We start from the raw sequence: 20,943 nt of genomic DNA, 5'->3' as shown, positions 1-20,943 counted from the left end.
ATTGTTTCATGTCCTTTTAGTCCATCTGTAGCTGAAAAGACTCTTCCAGTTGTTGTTTTGTTTTTGAATGGGAAATAACTGGGCAAACTTCTGTTTTGTCTGAAAGACCTACTTTGCTCTAGTTTCTAATTGCAGGCTTTATTTGCATGTATGAATGCTTCAGATTTAGCAATACATATATACACAAATACATTTTCATTGTGCTTTACAATCCATTTAAAACTAGCAATAACTCTCCAGTAATATTGAGTGGTATAACAGTGCCGTAAAATCATTCTAAAGGCAGCCCTGCCTTATAAGAACATAAGAATGGTTTGAGCCAGTACAGCCAATGGTCCATCTAGCCCAGTAGCCTGTCTCCTGGTAGTGGCTGGTGCCAGATGTCCTGATTTTATAGGGACAGTCTCGATATTCGGGGTTTTGTCTTATATAGGCACCTCTTACCAATCACACTTATCCTGATTTTTCACACTTGCTATCTTCTCACCCTTCACTTCAGATGGGAATGTACAGAACAGGACAATTTTGTATGATCCATCCCCTGCTGTCCAGTCTCAGCTTCTGGCAGTTAGAGATTTAGGGATGCCCGGAGTATGGTATTGCATCCCTGATCGTCTTGCTACTAGTCAGAGATGGACCAATCCTCCATGAACTTACCTATATCTTTTTTAACCCTATTTTGAATTCTTATTTATTTATGTCCAAATAAATCCTGCAATGTATGGTCTTCACGACAACACCTGGCAACAAGTTCCACAGGCTGACTGTGCATTGGGTGAAGAAGCACTTCCTTATGTTTGTTTTAAACTTGCTGTCTATTAATTTCAGTGGGTGACCCCTAGTTCATGTGTTATGTGAAAGGGTAAATAACACTTGCCTGTTCACTTTCTCCACACCATTCATGATTTTATAGACTTCTATCATTGTCTCTTTTCAAAGCTGAACAGTCCCAGTCTTTTAAACCTCTCCTCATATGGAAGCTGTTCCCTACTCTTAACCATTTTTGTTGCCCTTTTCTGTACATTTTCCAATTCTAATATATCTTTTTTGAGATGGGCCAACCAGAATTGCACTCAGTATTCAAGGTGTGGGTGTACCATCAATGTATAGATTAGCATTGTGATATTATTTGTCTTATTATCTATCCCTTTCCTAATGGTTCCTATCATTCTGTTGGCTTTTTTGAGTGCTACTGCCCATTGAGTGGATGTTTTCAGAGAACTATTCACAATGACACTAAATCTTTCTTGAGTGGTAACAGCTAATTTAGGCACCATCATTTTGTATATATAGTTGGGATTATGTTTTCCAATATGCATTACTTTGCATTTATCAACACTGAATTTCATCTGCCCTTTTGTTGCCCAGTCACCCAGTTTTGTGAGATCCCTTTGTAACTGTTTTCAGTCAGCGTTGAGTTTAACTATCTTAAGTAATTTTGTATCATCTGCAAATTTTGCCACTTCACTGTTTACCCCTTTTTCTAGATCATTTATGAATACGTTGAAGAGCACAGGTCTGAGTATGGATCCCTGGGGGGACCCCACTATTTACCTCTCTCCATTGTGAAAATGGACCGTTTATTTTACCTTTTGTTTCCTATCTTTTAATCAGTTACTTATCCATGAGAAGACCTTCTTACACCCCATGACCGCTTACTTTGCTTAAGATCCTTTGGGGAGGGACCTTGTCAAAGGCTTTCTGAAAGTCCAAGTACACTATCTCAACTGGGTCACCCTTGTCCATGTGCTTGCTGACTCCCTCAAAGAATTCTAATAGATTGATGAGGCATGATGTCTCTTTACAAAAGCCGTGTTGACTCTTCCCCAACATATAAATTTTATCTGTGTCTGATAATCCTGTTCTTTACAATTTGCCTGGTAGTAAAGTTAGGTTTACTGGCCTGTAATTGCCAGGATCACCTCTGGAGACCCTTGTGGCCAGAGGTGTTTCCGCAAGGCCCTCTCTCTGCTCCCTCTCTTTGAGGACCTTTGGGAGTCTGTATAGTCTTTCTCAGGGCTATCACCAGCCCTCCCCTGAAACTAGGTCAGTAGCCCAAAGTGTAAGAACATAAGAATGGCCATACTGGGTCAGACCAAAGGCCCATCTAGCCCAGTATTCTGTCTTCCTACAGTGGCCAATGCTAGGTGCCCCAGAGGGAATGAACAGAACAGGTAATCATCAAGTGATCCATCCCCTGTCGCCCATTCCCAGCTTCTGGCAAACAGAGGCTAGGGACACCATCCCTGCCCATCCTGGCTAATAGCCACTGAGGGACCTGTCCTCCATGAATGTATCTAGTTCTTTTTTGAACCCTGTTATAGTCTTGGCCTTCACAACATCCTCTGGCAAGGAGTTCCATAGGTCGACTGTGCATTGTGTGAAAAAATACTTCCTTTTGTTTGTTTTAAATCTACTGCTTATTAATTTCATTTGGTGACCCTTAGTTCTTGTGTTATGAGAAGGAGTAAATAACACTTCCTTATTTACTTTCTCTACACCACTCATGATTTTATAGACCTCTATCATATCCCCCCTTAGTCATCTTTTTTCCAAGCTGAAAAGTCCCAATCTTATTAATCTCTCCTCATATGGCAGATACGCCATACCTCTAATCATTTCTGTTGCCCTTTTCTGAACCTTTTCCAATTTCAATATATCTTTTTGGAGATGGGGCAACCACATCTGCACGTAGTATTCAAGATGTGGGCGTACCATGGATTTATATAGAGGCAATATGATATTTTCTGTCTTATTATCTATCCCTTTCTTAATGATTCCCAATATTCTGTTCACTTTTTTGACTGCTGCTGCACATTGAGTGGATGTTTTCAGAGAACTATCCATAATGACTCCAAGATCTCTTTTTGAGTGGTGGTAGCTAATTCAGAACCCATCATTTTATACGTATAGTTGGGATTATGTCTTCCAATGTGCATTACTTTGCATTTATCAACATTGAATTTCATCTGCCATTTTGTTGCCCAGTCACCCAGTTTTGAGAGTAATTCAAAATAGTCCTCAGTGTCCCAGATGCAAGGTCCATCATAGTAAATCCCATAGTTCGTACCCATCTCTGTCTCTGTTGTTGTCCATGGAGACTTTATTCTGCTCATTAGAAGCACAGCCTTCTTGCTCAGGTTTTCTTCCTCTGTCCGTGCACACACTGTTCTGAGAGGGAAGGCAGCGTATATACTGTCCTCCTCCTGAAAGCTTCCCTTGATTGGCTATACTACAGAGCTCCTGAAAAGTGACAATGTCCTGAGATCTTCCCATGCCACTGCCAACTCCTTGGAACCACCTTCTCTCTTCCAGTTTCAGCCATTTTCTGACACCAATATCATGTGCTCACATCAACATTCTTGGAATGGACTCTTGCAAACCTCCCCCCTTAGGCTTAATGGGCCAGTACACCCTGTTATAGGCACCATCATACCCCATCTCTCTGGACTCCACAGATGGTACTCTGCACATCTAGGATCCACCCAGATGGATGGGGTGAAGACTGAGCAGGTCAGGGGTTCTCAGCCATTTTGACTTTAAAAATTATACCCATGTGACAGCAAGGCATCTTTCCATGCCTAGAGTACTAGACCACTGTGATATCAAAAATAACTCAGAGATTGCACAAATTCTCGATCACTTGGCCACTTGCCACCCACATGCCCACAACAACATGACGAACACACAGAGTAACCCCAAACACGTATAGTTCCCTCAGAACAGCATACCTCCTTCATGTGCCAGCCACAAGTCCACACAACTCTCCCAGTACATGCAGTAACACTAAACACACACACAGCCACTCACAGCAACACACAGCTCACATTTGCCACACACAGAGCAAGAAAAATCTACCAGCACAACACACACACACACACACACACACACACTCGCCTACCCTCGCTGATACTTACCATAAAACCATAAACTGTCACATTGACTTTACAAATTACACCTGTTTGACACATGGGCTTTCAGTTTCTAATGTGTGGTAAATGACCAAGCTTTTGTTTAATAAGATTTATCGTTAGATGTTTTTTTCATGACTTTTCTGAACTTTTATCATAAAGGTTTATAGTGACTAAGCCTCATTGCAAAGTCCTCACTGTGGCAACACTCCTGTTAACTTCCAAAAAACACTTACCTGAACCGGGCCAAAAGAAATGTGATTGTATAGATTAGATGCTCAGAGCTATTGTTTAGGAGATTTTTTGAAGTATAGTAGCTAGACTAAATATGGCATGCCCTACACTTCAGTGTCAGCCAGCTAGAGACAATTGTTCTTGGAACTGATGCCAGAATTCTTAAACACAAATTTGGAAAGGCCTGTATTTGACAACAGAGCTGATGTGTGGAATGCAGACCTTCAGCTGTTGAGCTGAGGAACCAAAGCAGTCTTGCTGAGTGTGACATTGATTAAATCTGCTGAACTGCTTCAAACAGATTCATTCCTGCTGACAGTTATCAACTGTGATAATACAAGGAAACAGACGGACCATAGTCTAGAGACGAGTTGGCTGGTATATCACCTGTAATTGGTTCTGAAGAATGTCACGGTTTGGTAAAAACTGCTCATTGAGTTCTTTTCACTGTAAGTCATGTAATGTTTTTTACTGTAAATCACGATCATTTTTGTTTCCTTAACAGCTGATATGCTATGAATATATTGTATTTGTCAAACTTTTTTTTTTTTTTTTTTTACATTTTCATGTTTGTTGGCCCCTTTATCTGTGAGGCATTATTGGCTTTTTGCCACTGAAGTTGTCTAAAAGAGAGACCCTCGAGGATTAAGTTGTTACTATAAAGTTAATGGAAAGTCGAGAGATGATTCATGTAATCTGATTGTCTAGTTTCTGAGGTATTCATTCTCTTGAAAAGTACTATACAGGTCAGCTAGAACTGCATTGTGTATCTTTCTATACGGATACTCAGAAGGTGTAAGCATCCAGGAAGGGGGAATTGTAGAGGGTGCTGCAAAGGAAGGATCACTAAGCATGATGGGATGAACTTAAGAAAAGGATCTTTTAGGATGAATATTAGGAAAGTGAAAGCTTCTTTTGGCTTGGGTTAGTCTCCCAAGGGCAGTGGTAGAACCCCCTATTGTTTATGGCGTTTATAGCCAGACTGGACAAAACACTGGAATTTGTTTCATAAGGAACAGTCTTGCCTTGTCTGGGAGATGGACTGGATCATGTTACAGATGAGACAGATCTCATCATGTGACTCTGCCAGATCAGCAGCCTCAGCAGTGGAGGAGGCAGGGGCAACTTGGCTTCCTCGCTGTCCCTGGCTTCTCCTACAGGTGCCAGGTCACAAAGTGACTGATTAGAGGGCGTGCGTCTTGGCAGCACCCCATCACCCTGCGCTTCACATAGCCACCTACAACAAGGCTTTAAAGCCTCCAGCTCTCCCAGGAGTTTCTGCAGAGTTGCAGCAGCAAAAGAGGCAACTTTGCAGTTAAGAAATACTCCCTCCTGTTTCAGAGCCTGCATTTATCCAAATCAGAGCCTGCATTTAGCTAACTTTTTGATTCTGCCAGCTACAGTTTTTGTACGCTGTGTGGATACTAACTCATGTTTACCTGTTCTACCTCTACTCCCTCCCATTCCCCATGCTTATGCTTTGTGTTCCAGTCCTTTTTCCTCCTCATCACTAGCCCCCACTTCTAAAGTTCCATGGCCCTTCACCCCCATAACAACAGAAACCTAAAAATAAAAATCTTTGTTTTAGATTTTTGTTCTTTCCTTCTTTCTTTTTTTTTTTTGTTGAAAAATCACACAATTTTTTTTAAAAAGGGAAAAATTTCCAAGAAAATTGTTCATTTTGGAAAACGGCCATTTTTCATTGTAATGCATTTTGAGCAAAATATTTTGACCAGCTGTATAACTACTATTTTTTTTAATCTTGAGTTTGTTTTTTTATGGTCTTAAAATAGCAATTGAAATATTGGTGTGAGGCACTTTCTTGGGGTTGATAACTGGCTGTGGGTTTACGGTTCAAGGTGCAGTTTCTCCCAGCCATTTGCTAATTCCCAGGAAATGTCCCATGTGTGGAACCTTATTAGTTTTTTTAATACCTGCCCCAGCAAGTCTGGTCAGCCCTGCACTGCTGGCAAAATGTTTGTGTTTTAGCAGAATACTTCCCAAGTGTATGAAAGACTAATCAGAGAAATGCATAATCTGGTTCTGTGGCCAAGTGGTTAGCACACACGGCAGGTCCTATTCTAATCTCTTCTATTTCTTCTTCTTGTACAAGTCCCTAAGTATCTTTGTGCTTCAGTTTACCCATTTGTAAAATGCATGTTATGATTACCATATTACTTCACAAGGACGTAAGTGTTTTGGGTTCCTTGAATGAACATTTCTATAGAAATGTAGATGGTGGTTATTGTTCTTAGAGATGTCCTTAAACCATAAAATCCAGATCCGAATTTTGAATATTCCCAACTGTGTGTGTGTGGATTAAAAGCTTTTAGTCTCCCATGGAGTTAAATTCCAATTATAGATCTGGTTTTGAAATCTGGACCCTCAAAAGCTATGGGGTGTTTATATAAACACTGATATTTATAAGGGATGCACATATACATCCCTTTTGCTGTGGGATGAATATGTGCTACTATTACTGGATGTTTCTGATATGCCATTTAGCAGTGATGTGTGCAACAGACATTTTGACTTTCATCCCAGAATGAAACAGAAAGCCTCCTTTCTACCTCAGAACACAAAGGAATGCTTGTTTTGCTCACAGCATCTGGACAGACAGTGATCTCATTCCCAGTGTGTTCATTTTTATCTAGCTTTATTATTATTATTAGTGATATTATAGAGTAAGAGAAAGTAATGAATTACCTTGGGTCTACTACTTAGCAGTATGGCAGTTCAGGTATGAATGAGAGCATTTATGGACTCTGAGGAAAATGAATCTATCAGGGAAGCTAGACTAAAACAGCTTTACCGTGTTGTACATGTAGAATCCCAGTATTTTACCAATAAAGTACGTGAAAAAGGAATCTAATGCATTTGAACTAAAAGGCTCCACTTGATTTGTAACATTTGCAAGTTACTTTGGATTGTTTATTCCCTGTTCTTAGTAAATCACATACTAGTAGAGATAACAGCGATTTATCATGAAGTCTTGACCTGTGTTCTGTGCAGAGTTGGAATGTTACTGGAGTGATTCAGGTTGATGCAATGTTTGTCATAAGCATTTCTGATAGTGATGATGCAAGGCTCAGTCCTGCAGTTTTTACTCAAACTATTAACTCCCAATTCACTTAAGTGGATGTTTATCCTTAGGCTTGGCTGAATTCTGTTTTTAGTTTATTATTAATTTTGACAGATAATATCAGTGTTTATATTTAAGCATTTTTCTTAATGTTTATCTATTTAATTTTTCACAGTTGTGGGAAATTGTGGAGGGTCAGATGGCAGGAGGGGAACAATTATTTAATGACAGTAGACATTGAGATTCAGAAAGTTAAAGCTTTATAAGTGTTCAGACATAAACTGTCAACATTGTATATGGAGATAGGTCTATCTCATAGAGCTGGAAGGGGCCTTGAAAGGTCATTGAGTCCAGTCCCCTGCCTTCACTAGCAGGACCAAGTACTGTCCCTGACAGTTTTTTTCCCCCACCCCAGATGGCTCTTTCAAGGATTGAACTCACCATCCTGAGTTTAGCAGGCCAATATTCAAACCACTGAGCTAACTCTCCCACTCAATCAAAACTTTAGCTTTAAATCAAACTCTAATGAGTTCTCAAACAGCATTTTTCTTACTTTGTTTATCAGTAAATGTTGATGATCATCAATGGAAATATTTTTTGCTGGTTCGTGCTTGTTGAAATTGACATTTATCAATAAAAATCTAATCCTTCCAAGCCTATTTATCTTGCATAAGAACTGCAGGTTGTGCCCCCAGCCATATATATTGCATGCATGTAACCTTTGTGATTCGGTAGCACATGAACCAGCTGTGAAACAACTGCAATCATCCTAGAATGAAATATAATTTCATTCTTTACATTTCAAAATACCTTCAACCACTCGTGCTTATTCACAAGCAAAGCAGACAAATAGGCCTTTCTTTGTAACAGCAGGGTTTCCCAGTAGCTTTGTTTCCCTATTGTTTAGAGTTTGTAATTATCATTTAATGATTGCAGACTTGCAGTGCCAGGGTATTGTTTGTGTAACTGTGCCATATTTTATACTTTTCTCATAGAATGTCTTCAAATGGATTTTAAAAAAAGGACTGGATAATGTAGGGGAAAACAAGTATGACTTACAGTATCAACGGCAATCAAAAGACTCCAAAATTTTAATTCTCACAAATATTTATTCCTCGTACATGGAATTCAAGCTAATCAGTTTAGTCATCCCCAGTGTTAGCAGGCAAGAAAATCAAGTTTCCCCTTGTCAAAATTCATCCTCTATTTGTTTTAGGATTGAATGATTTTTAATTGCGCATATCATTATGTTTGCTCCCATACAAGTGTTGCTGGTAGTCAGGACTGTATATTTCTATGGCCTCGACCAAGAGAATAAGAGGTCTCACCTCTTGGGAATTAAGACTTGAGAATCAAGGGCACTTATCTTATCTGATCTTGTCAGATGCCTAACAGATGATTAAGCCTCATACTATGAATTCAATGAGATTGATTGATTGATTGATGACCTTGACAACCATTCAGTGTTGAGGGCATCCTGACATAGAATTAGAAGATGGCTAACCATGTAAGGACTACCAGTCAAGATTTGGCACTGTATGTATTCTGAACTGATGGAAAATACAAGAGCAAGTGAAAACTGGAGAACCTCACTGGATTGCACCTTACTAATGCCCATTTGTGATTAAAAACCTTTGGTGCTCAATTTAGGAAGTTTGTTTTTATACTACTGTGAACGTAGGGGCAGGAGACACTAAATAATTGGGTGCAGACTGCAGCAAACTGTATTACTCTGGGTGTATTACTCCTTCTGGCTGTATTTGCTGGGAAAGCAACATTAGTTTCAGCCTCAGAGTTAAGAAATGCAAGATTCTTGAACATTGACTTACTCTGTCTTGACAGTTATTGCAACTGGAACTAGTGAGGCAAATAGAAAGGAGCATAAACGCTGCCAAATTAAGTGCAAGAATGTAATAAGAAAAGCGAAAGAGGAGTTTGAAGAACGGCTAGCCAAAAACTCCAAAGGTAATAAAAATGTTTAAGTACATCAGAAGCAGGAAGCCTGCTAAACAACCGGTGGGGCCCCTTGATGATGGAGATACAAAAGGAGCGCTTAAAGACGGTAAAGTCATTGCGGAGAAACTAAATGGATTCTTTGCTTCAGTCTTCACGGCTGAGGATGTTAGGGAGATTCCCAAACCTGAGCTGGCTTTTGTAGGTGACAAATCTGAGGAACTGTCACGGATTGAAGTGTCACGAGAGGAGGTTTTGGAATTAATTGATAAACTTAACATTAACAAGTCACCCGGACCAGATGGCATTCACCCAAGAGTTCTGAAAGAACTCAAATGTGAAGTTGCGGAACTGTTAACTAAGGTTTGTAACCGGTCCTTTAAATCGGCTTCTGTACCCAATGACTGGAAGTTAGCTAATGTAACGCCAATATTTAAAAAGCGGCTCTAGAGATGATCCTGGCAATTACAGACCGGTACATCTAACGTCTGTACCGGGCAAATTAGTCAAAACAATAGTTAAGAATAAAATTGTCCGACACGTAGAAAAACAAACTGTTGAGCAATAGTCAACATGGTTTCTGTAAAGGGAAATAGTGTCTTACTAATCTATTAGAATTCTTTGAAGGGGTCAACAAACATGTGGACAAGGGGGATTCAGTGGACATATTGTACTTAGATTTCCAGAAAGCCTTTGACAAGGTCCCTCACCAAAAGGCTCTTATGTAAATTAAGCTGCCATGGGATAAAAGGGAAGGTCCTTCCATGGATTGAGAACTGGTTAAAAGACAGGGAACAAAGGGTAGGAATAAATGGTAAATTCTCAGAATGGAGAGGGGTAACTAGTGGGTGTTCCCCAAGGGTCAGTCCTCGGACCGATCCTATTCAACTTATTCATAAATGATCTGGAGAAAGGGGTAAACAGTGAGGTGGCAAAGTTTGCAGATGATACTAAACTGCTCAAGATAGTTAAGACCAAAGCAGACTGTGAAGAACTTAAAAAAGATCTCACAAAACTAAGTGATTGGGCAACAAAATGGCAAATGAAATTTAATGTGGATAAATGTAAAGTAATGCACATTGGAAAAAATAACCCCAACTATACATACAATATGATGGGGGCTAATTTAGCTACAACAAGTCAGGAAAAAGATCTTGGAGTCATCGTGGATAGTTCTCTGAAAATGTCCACAGGCGGTCAAAAAAGCAAACAGGATGTTAGGTATCATTAAAAAGGGGATAGAGAATAAGACTAAGAATATATTATTGCCCTTATATAAATTGATGGTACGCCCTCATCTCGAATACTGAGTACAGATGTGGTCTCCTCATCTCAGAAAAGATATACTGGCACTAGAAAAGGTTCAGAAAAGGGCAACTAAAATGATTAAGGGTTTGGAACGGGTCCCATATGAGGAGAGATTAAAGAGGCTAGGACTCTTCAGCTTGGAAAAGAGGAGACTAAGGGGGGATATGATAGAGGTATATGAAATCATGAGTGATGTGGAGAAAGTGGATAAGGAAAAGTTATTTACTTATCCCCATAATACAAGAACTAGGGGTCATCAAATGAAATTAATAGGCAGCAGGTTTAAACAAATACAAGGAAGTTCTTCTTCACGCAGCGCACAGTCAACTTGTGGAACTCCTTACCTGAGAAGGTTGTGAAGGCTAGGACTATAACAGAGTTTAAAAGAGAACTGGATAAATTCATGGTGGTTAAGTCCATTAATGGCTATTAGCCGGGACAGGTAAGGAATGGTGTCCCTAGCCTCTGTCTGACAGAGGATGGAGATGGATGGCAGGAGAAAGATCACTTGATCATTGCCTGTTAGGTTCACTCCCTCTGGGGCACCTGGTATTGGCCACTGTTGGTAGACAGGATACTGGGCTAGATGGACCTTTGGTCTGACCCGGTACGGCCTTTTTTTACGTTCTTATGTTATTCAACAGCATATTTAATTTACAAAGATATTCTTTTTTTTAAATTCAGTTGCAGCTTTCTCAAAGACTCTCAATAAACAAAAGGCTGGACATAACATGAAAATAAATCAAAACTAAACAGTAAATGAAAAGGTACACACAATGCAAACCTCATTATCAGGCTACATCAGTGAATATTTCTGGATGCAATATTATTGCCTTTCAGTTATTTCAGTGTCTGGATGCTCTTCCAATTGTCCTTTAAGAAAAATAGTATTTTTATAATTCCCAAACCCACTGTTTTATCACCCAAGTCATCCTGATCTCATCTAGCCTAGTAATTTAAAGAGCTGTAAACTTTAACTTCTTACTTGGATGCACTTTTCATAGTATTGTGCAAAGGACTTTCAATTTTGGATTGTGAAACATATGATCTTACCCTGACTCTCAAGTGACCATGACTGGAAAGTTCTGACTCATTTTGTTCTCTAGACTTGCTGAAGTGATTCACAGATCTTTTAGTGCTTCAGACAATTTGTTAGAAACAAATTAGCATCATTATCCTTGCCATTTATACCTACTATTTTCATAGCACCTCTGGTGTGTGGAGAGCTGTAAAGGCAAGTATCAAGGTGTTTGGACCCTAACATTATACCCAAAGTATATTATTAAAATAAAAGGACAGAATACATGAAGAGTGCTAGGGGATTACTACAGTTAATGAATCTTTCAGGGCAGGCTGCATAGTTGCACATAAGGATAAACAGACTAAAGCCTGGTTGCACTGTCGATACCTGGTTAGGAGTTTTTGTTAATTGGTATTTTTATTGTAAAGAAATGAATTACATCTCCGTGGAAAAACTGGGATTTAACAGGCTGTGTGGTAGAAGGCAGCTTTAAAGAGATGTCGGGGGGTGGAGGAATTACCGAGTATTTTGCTTATGTATTTTCTTTGCTTTTATTTTAGTTTGCAAGTATGCCTGCCACAAGAAATGTGAAGCAAAGGTAAGCACCTTCCAGATATTCATTTCTCTGCTTGATAATAGTCTCCATTTATTTGAAGTTTGGTAGACATTAAGACTATCAGTTAATCAAAATAAGAGGATTGCTTAATCAGATGCTCAGCTGTTAAGAAATCATTAATCGCTTTCACTTCTAAAAATTCCTTCCTGTTATTTTGTCTTGTATTTGTTGCTTAACAGCTTGATCCCACACCACTGAAATCAGGAATTTTACCTTTGACCTCAATGGGAACAGGATAGTGATCTCACTTCATACATCTCCATTTAATTGTAGATGAACTTACATAATATCTTATGGTAGCTTTAGTTTGATCAGAGAGAGATCTTATTAATAATTCTCCCATTGAAGCCAATGAGTGTTTTGCCATTTACTTCAATAGGGTACAGCATCTTATCCTTTATAGTCAAAGCATCAGCGGTTTCAGTACCTTACTCCTCCCACAAGGGGGCATGGTTCAAGTAGAAAACTGCTTTCTAACAGGATTGATTATAAGCTACAGAGTTCCACAGCTAAGGAGGAAACATGCCCAGTAAACCAGGTACATTCTGCTGTTCTGTGTCAAAATGCAGAAGTGATGGGTGCTTTAGAAATGTCAAAGATAGAAATATAGATGAAGAGACAAATAGAAGTTCCATTGGCAGCACAAAGATTTGAGTGTAGGAACAGTAATGAAGATGTTAAGCCCTAGTGCCTCCCCCCCGCCCCCCCCCCCCAAGTCAAGGGGTAATATCCTCTTTCCATCACTGCCACTTAATTTATCTCCAAATATACAATGTCACTAGCTTTAATTTTTCTTTCTGGCTTTAATCCTGTGCTCACCTTGAAGAGTTTTTTTTTAAATTATTTGATTAAACTAAATATATTCACCCACACTGATGTTTCCAAAACCCAGAGTGAGCTTTTTGTTTCATTGTTAAATCTGGCACTAAAAGCAGATGGTGAACGTCAACAGAACATCAAGACAGCATAATCCAACATGGTTGAAAAAGGGCTGTTTTTCATTAGTTTTGGATGGCAGGGGACTAATCTATGACATGTTGAGACAATCTAATTTTGAAGGGCAAAAAGGGAAAAGAAAAATGCACACCAAGGTGCCACGTGCTTACATAATCCTAAAATGTCTTTGTATGAGGAGCAAATTAATAATCAACACATTCACCCTTTGGGTTTTCATACAGAGAACACCTGTAAAGATCAAAAACATTATTATTTTATTATTACTATGATTGTAGTAGAAGGATTTTATGTGTACATAATTATACCTTTGCTCAAAAGTGTTGCTTTAGAAATTTTGCTAAGGGCTAAAACTTGGCATACTGTAAAGTACTATTAAAATTGTAAGAAACTGACATCTGGAAGGAAATTCACATTTAAGGATGACACTCAGAACTTCCCCCCTGCCTCCATTCTTAAGTACATAGCAGGAAAAATTAGATTAAAAACCAGGGTGTTATGCCATTCTATGGTATGTTCTGCTTTGATGTTTGTAAGCAAGGATAATATTGAACATATAAAATGTGCTCCACTATTTAGACAGGTCAACATCAGTGACAGATGAAGTTGCCATTTACTAGTATTAATTTGGTTTAACATTACAGTACTTAAACTTTAAAAAAAGTTATTTCATTGCTGAAGGATTTATGTCATATTAATGTAGTGTTTTCCTGAAGATTATTATTAATGAGAAGTGAATGAAACATCAAACATTTGACTTATTTTCCCTACAGCAGGATTCTTAATACAAACTTCCATTTTGCACTTCTCCTTTGCTGCTTTTTTTTTTTTTTTTTTTGCGCAGTCTGGTTAGTTTTATGGATTAAAATAATTCTGCAAATTAGCCCTGCTAAGACATTTTCACATTTGCAGAGATGTCCTGTAAAATGAATTGCCATAAGGAAATACAAGATGTACTAAACCACCATTGAGTTAGTGTGATCCCATCAGATTAAGCTGAGGAGGGCTGGGTTAAGTTAGTGCTTGGATAGTAGACTTTCAAGCAACACAGGTATTACAGTAAGTAGTAACAATGATTCAGTAGGTGTCATGTTCCCTTCTGAGTGCTGTGCTGCTGAAGGTGTCATCTTCAAATGACATAGAAAATTGATGTTCTGAATATTACACATTTTTCAGATTAATAAGGGAAGTTTTCAAAGTTAGATGCCCAACTCCCATTGACTTTCAAAGGCCATTAGGTGCCCAACTGTTATTTGTGCCTTTGGAAATCTCTGCCAGTGTCACATGTCACAGAAATGCAAAGTGTGATTCCTGCTGCTGCTATTTCAAATGAAATAGACAAGTACAAAAAAAAAATCAGTATTAGTATAAGTCTGCAACTAAACTATTATTACTGAACAACTACACGTTGTAACCTCAGCAGTAGTTGGATTTCAGTGATGGATAAATGGATCCTTGTGTATAGTCTCTGATCCTGCAGATCCTTCCTCCTGAAGACCTCTGTAGGCATCCATTGATTTCAGTGGGACTCTGCATGAACGTAAGCATTCACCCATGAAGATATGATTGCATGATCAGGGTAATAACCTAGATGCCTGGGTTAAAATATATTATATAATAGTAATGGGCTTCAAAAATGCTAATCACAGCTGGATATGTAACTCCCTTGGTGCTACCTTAGCTTATCTGTTTTGGGAGTACCCCTCTAACAACCTTCGTTTCAATAGAAAAACATACCACAAGATTTAAAACATCAGCAGTTAATCAGGAGTAAATTGCATGGGAAAGGAGTGCATGCGGGCAGACCCAGTTGTATTTTTCTTATGATTGAATCTGTTTTGAAGACAATAATGTATGCGCAAATCAGGGGCCTGATCAAAAGCCCATTGAAGACAATGGAACCTGTGTGAAATTACTGTTATAAGTGGCTCAAGCTACACAGCATCTTACTGAACCTAATCATGTTTGGAAAAAAAAAATCACTTAAAAACAGAACAAAGCATTCACCAGTAAATTAATGAAAATTGACATTGTGATGTTGTCAGAGAATTTCATTTCATTAGTGGTATTTTTGGTATCTGAACAGTCAGAATCATTCCTTGAAGTGGAGTAGATGCAGTTGTGCCATACAGCCCACATTTGCTGAGACTGTAACTATCTGAGGAAAGGAGTAAGTGCCCAATCCTGATTCCACTTACATTACCAGCAGTTTTGACATTAGCTTCATTAGAAATATAATCTGGCTCTATCATTTTACCAAGGGGAGAGTAAAGTATAGGCGACAGGAAGGCACAGAAAATACCTTGGTATGGAAAACTAAGGTTTGAGAGCAACATTTTGGAATGGAATGTCTGGACTAGTCTCTTAGATTGGGAGATCTCTCATTGAAGATCCATCTCCCATTGAAGATTTTGTGCAGATGATCAGCTGTTATAAATTGCCATAACTCCACGGAAATCAATGGTGTGATGACAGTTTACACCAGCTGAGGATCTGTCCCCTCTACCCACTGCCCCCCTCCCCTCATAGACCAATGTCACTCTAAGTTGAGTTGCAATTTTTGCATGTTACAAAGTGTTGAACTTATGTTGGGCTTTAGTTTCACTATATCCAAATTAACTCTAAACAAGTTCCACAGTAGCTATAAAGTTATTAAGTACACAACATTGAGTACAAAATAACAAATGCAAGTAAGCACTGAAATAAGCTTACTAGAACATAAAGGACCAACTGAAATACATGACCCTGAAACTGCAAAAGATGTAAGTGAGCTGTGATTAGATTATCGTAATTTTAGCCTACCACATTCAGTGCATCTTACTTCATTCTAAAATAGATATTGTAACACATGAAATGATACAGAATAAGGCAAGCACATGATGTTGATCCCAATACTAAAATGTCTGAGCTGTAAATGCCAAGCTAAAAAAAATTTCTTCTCTGTTTAATGTAGCAAAGAAAAACAAATGTAGGAGTGAGTTTAATGGTTGTCTGTATATAAAATCTTAAGTGATATATGCATATCTGTCAAGTTACTATTTTCAGTTCAGCTCTGAAGATAGGAGAGGAGGGCATTAATGGAAATTAAGTATCCACAAATTCAGAACAGATGGCAGGAAGCACTTTTTCATACAGAAAGCAGCAAATATGTGGATTGATCTCCCAGACAAGTTTGTTAAGACAAAAAACAGTGTGGTTACTCAGGACTCAAGCAATTTAATACTATCCTGGGGGGAAAGGGAGCACCAAAAAGGACTCCTCCATGATTAGTCAAGTAGCTTGTTTTCAAAAATTGCATATGTTCCTGAAGTTAACCTTGTGGAAATCTATTATAACCTGTCTGTTTATGAAAAAAATTCTCTCTCTCCACAAATAGAGAATCTTTCAACTGCAGATCAAGTGAACATAGGCATGTGGGGATACTTGGCTTTAGACATGATACAGCTTAATTTGATAGGTCATATTGGTTCAGATCTTAGAGACCCTATAGAGTAAATGATACCCTTCTGATTGCACAAGTGACCCACAAGGTATGTACAGCTTTGCCAACAAAACACATGGAAACAAGAATGCCACTCTGGAGTACTCCTCAGGGACAGCAGTGCACACCAGTCACTTAGCCAGCAAGTTGTGGGACTGGTTTACAAGAAAGAAGGTGGGTCAAGGGAAGATCAATCTACATGGCATGCTCTTGCACATTGCACAAAAGTTCATGGTGCTTGGGCTTTAGGCAAGAAAAGCTTAAAGTTGCTTCAGGCACCATTAACTCATACAATAGAAGATGTGGGCCATGGAGTTTGTACTATTATTGATTACATGTGCTGCAGCAGGTGTGATGGCTGCATGACATCTGCTTGCATATCACTCAGGACATGCTGATTTTCCTCCTCTGGCCATTATTGTTCATTTGTGCTTTTGCCACTGCTCAGCTGGGTACTTGTGCTTTCTATCAAACTGTTTCTCTTTCCAATTTTCCTTACTACCAAGCAAGGAGGCTCTGGTGAAAATCCTTTGCTACCTTAGAAGCTTTTTGAATGGGGTTAGAGGGATGAGTTCGCTGACAAACAATGGTGGCACCATTTCTGATCAGCCCAGGTACACATAAGTGTGAAGTTACTTATGGCTCATCTCATGTACAATTTAATGTTCAGTTGTGTCTGCAACAGGATGTTTTTAGAATTAACCACAACCTCCTAACTTGCTATTTTATCCTATAGTTTAACACTTATATAAATAGCAGGAGCTATTCTCATTAAAAAATACTTTCAGGTATTTTCATGGGGGTGGTTTTTTTTTGGGAGGGGGAGAGGAGGGAAAGAATTAGCTCTATGAAGAAGTATCCACTACCAATATACATATACTGTATATTAAAGCTGGCTCTATCAAAGTCCCGTTATTGTGTACAGTCTGAAAGAGCCTCATATTCAGTTCCTATCCAGAGAACATATTCTGCTGCTTTTACTGTACACATCCTGTTTAATTAGGATAATTAGACTCTTATATTGCCTCAGTCTATACATGTTAGCCATCTGGAACCACTTCCAAGGTAATCTGTTCAGATATACATAGTGAATTAGTTTGCCGCAGATGCAGAAGCTAGGCTCAGTAGTGCGTAGGGTGACCAGATGTCCCGATTTTATAGGGACAGTCCTGATATTTGGGGCTTTCTTATATAGGTGCCTATTACCCCCCACCCCCGTCCCAATTTTTCCACACTTGCCATCTGGTCACCCTAGTAGTGCCCCAAAACTCTATTCTGGGTTTTTATCTTCCGTTCCCTTTGTTTCTCTTCAGTGTTGTATTGTGGGAGCATTTCTTCTCTCTGGCAGAGATGTAGGAATATTTATTTGTCCCAGAGAGGCCAGGAGCCTTTTATCCAACCCTCCATTCTGGGACACCATTTTCTTTTCTGCTCCTTTCTCCCTCACTCTCACTTGTGCATATATGTGGTACAGAGCTGAAGATACTTGAAAGGTCTCATCTAGTAGCACTGACTAGACAACCCTGTACCTTTTAGAGACTAAGAATCTGTTTTCTAACTTCTGTTGTCCTTATAAGTAGGAACTCCGAAATAACCATGAACCTTAGAAGGTGTGTTTGGTCCTGATTCACTTAAGCATATGTTTAAATCTCATTTACATGAACGGGACTTAAGTACTTGCATAAAGTTAAGCTCATGCTCAAGTGCTCTGCTGAATCCGCGTCTTAGTAGTGTGTACTACAAACCAAATTTCAGGTGAACTCCTGAACTCTCTTGGAAAGCCACGCCTATGTCCTTCACTAAAAGCTGGAAAAATTGTGTTTTGACTTAGTCCCGAAGACCTTTTCATTTTTGATTCTTTGCCAGTTCCACATTATGTTTCAATGACACAAACATTATACACATGCAGATGGTTTTATAGCTTCTCAAATACTTTGTATTAGATTAGTTTATTTTAATTGTACAGGGGTTCAACTGTACGTGCCTTCCCTTTTTTCTCTATTCAGGAAGCCATCTACACATCTCAGTGGAGTGCCGATTAAATCAAAGCTCTGGGATTTGGTATTAATGACTTAAGGTCCTTGTTCAGACTAATTTCCTGAGCTGTAGCAAGCCACTTTGCCATAGCCAAAGCCAGACCAAACAATGTATTACTCCCAAACCTTTTGGTTTATTTTTCCTTTCCTTTCCAGAAATGTTAAATCTATACTGTGAGTCTGACTCCTTCTGAAACAGGCCATCAAAAAATCATAAAAGTTAAACATTCAGAATCCCACTTGACACTCTTGTCAAAGGTCGCATTTTTCTAATAGATTTTTTCAGGGTTATTTGTTTCGGAAAACATTATTCTTCCTTTGACCCTTCCTTTCCTTTTTCTCTGTTTATGCTGGTGACTAAAGGGAGTTTGAAGAAGGCCTTGTTTTCTGCCCCTGATCCCTAGGGACCTTATGTTCTGTTTTCACTTGATAAACCCTTTAATGACCCAGGAAAGACAGGGTTTTTTTGTTTGTTTAGGGGTGGGGGTTTGAGAGAGAGAGAAAAAATTACTGGAAATGGAAATAAACAGAAAATATGTAGCATGAATTAAAATAAAACCAGCATAACCACCACAATGCAGGGAAAAGAAAGCAGTACAAATAGTAAAATAAAGATTTCTGTTTGGGTATTACACCCTGCTGTACCCCAGAATAGCAATCCAAAAAAAAAAAAAAAAGAAAAATGCTGCATGACACGCAGTTAGGTTGTCAATCAAAACATATAATAACCATGAACTGGTTAGGTCAGCAGCAGTGTGCATAAAACATGATAATAGTCCGAATGGCAGATATGTAGCAGCGGGCCCTGATTAGTTGCCCACACCCAGCAGTGTGTACACACATACGCACACGCAGCCTTGAACAGGAACACTGAGTCCAGAGAGCAGGAACCAGGAAACAAAAACAGGAACAGGGAGGAGGAAGGCACACACACCAGTCATCACATTGTGTTGGATCTGCTGTTGTAAATTCAAATTGCTTTACTATTGCAATTAAAGAATTGCCTAAGATAAAGCTAGAAGAATATGGGAGGGATTTTTCTAAAGTGTGAGTGATTTAGGAGTACAAATCCCATTGATTGTCATTGACTTTCAAAGGGACTTGTGGTCCTAAATCACTTAGGTAGGGGGGCTTGTGTGTTAGTTATTGCCCCTTCCTGGCACTTTTTGGAGCCAGGTGGAAAGATCCTGCTTTGCTGCTTGTGCAGGGATGAGATGGCTCCTGATTCTCTCTTTTCCCCTACCATCCTTGTCAGAGCACCTGAGCAACACAGAGCAGGATTTATCCCTTAGATTATCTTCATGAAATTACATAAAAATACCAAAGTAACCTTAAATAGTTCCTAGCAAGTGGTTGGTAGATTCCCCCCCCCCCCCACTCCCGTAGTGTATTTATATACATACACAAACACTGGAACTCTTATGAAAAAAGTGACTTCTCTCTAAACAAAAGTTTTCTATAATGCACTATAATTTACTGTACCCACCATAGCCACTATAATTCTTTGAAAGAGTTTGAATCTTCAATTTATCTTAACCATAAACAATTAACTGTAAGCATGTTCCACAGCATAATTTGCACAGACTAGGTAACTATCAAGAATAAACTGGATTCTTACTGTTCTAATATTAACATTAGTTTTATTTAACTTGTGGTTGTTTGTGTATTTGCAGGTCTTTTCTCCCAACTTAAAAAAAGTATAAATAGAAATGTTGTATACAAGTATCTTACTTTTTGTCATCTTTTGCCTTCAGAAATATGAAGCTGTATTTCTTTTTCTTCATACCGTTAAGCTTCCTGTTTCAACCCACAGTCTGGATTAAATCCTGCTCTCAGATGCACACATTTGGCTCCAATTGACTTCAGTAGAACCTTTGCATATGCAATTATCTTCTCCTGGTAGACTTTATCCTTTATCTCTGCTCTGTGCAACAATCCAGGGATGTGGTTATACTTGTTCTGCATTTTCATGAATTTCTCAAACAGAAAGTAGCCAGTTTTCAGCTTTATCTGACACTATCTATTCCAGGTAACATATTACCTAGCTATAGTATATTATATATCCTAGGTGACTATTATACTTATTTGTTCATTGGTGAAGCACACAATGGGGGAACAACTCTCTAGCCTTCCATTATTGTTGTGATGAAGGGTTCTTTTACTTTGGCATTATTGCCTAAAGAAGGGGATTGGAAAAATAAATTTAGCTTAATCCATCTCTTGTTAGTATAGAAGGTTACCTCAGGAAGGAAAAGTTATTAACAGTAGGTACAATTGAGCTGTGGGCTAGACTGCCAAAAGAGGTGGTTGACGCACCTTACACTTCAGATACTCAAGAAGAGATAAG

At 38.8% G+C, this 20,943-nt stretch overlaps 1 protein-coding gene across 19 annotated transcripts in view; it reads left to right on the top strand.

Annotated features, from left to right (window-relative positions):
- The window catches only part of TNS3 (tensin 3), a 426,838-nt gene that overhangs the window by 174,619 nt on the left and 231,276 nt on the right, over positions 1–20,943 (top strand). For all 19 annotated transcript variants that reach the window (XM_042842646.2, XM_024099919.3, XM_065583894.1 and 16 more), the window contains one exon: positions 12,070–12,107. In XM_042842646.2, coding sequence (XP_042698580.2) covers positions 12,070–12,107 — 38 coding nt within the window. The remainder of the gene's footprint in view (positions 1–12,069; positions 12,108–20,943) is intronic.

The sequence above is a fragment of the Chrysemys picta genome, chromosome 2 (assembly GCF_011386835.1).
Source record: "Chrysemys picta bellii isolate R12L10 chromosome 2, ASM1138683v2, whole genome shotgun sequence".
In the NCBI taxonomy this organism is placed as follows: Eukaryota; Metazoa; Chordata; order Testudines; family Emydidae; genus Chrysemys; species Chrysemys picta.
Note: the sequence above shows the minus strand (reverse complement) of the source record. Positions and strands in the feature narration are given on the sequence as shown.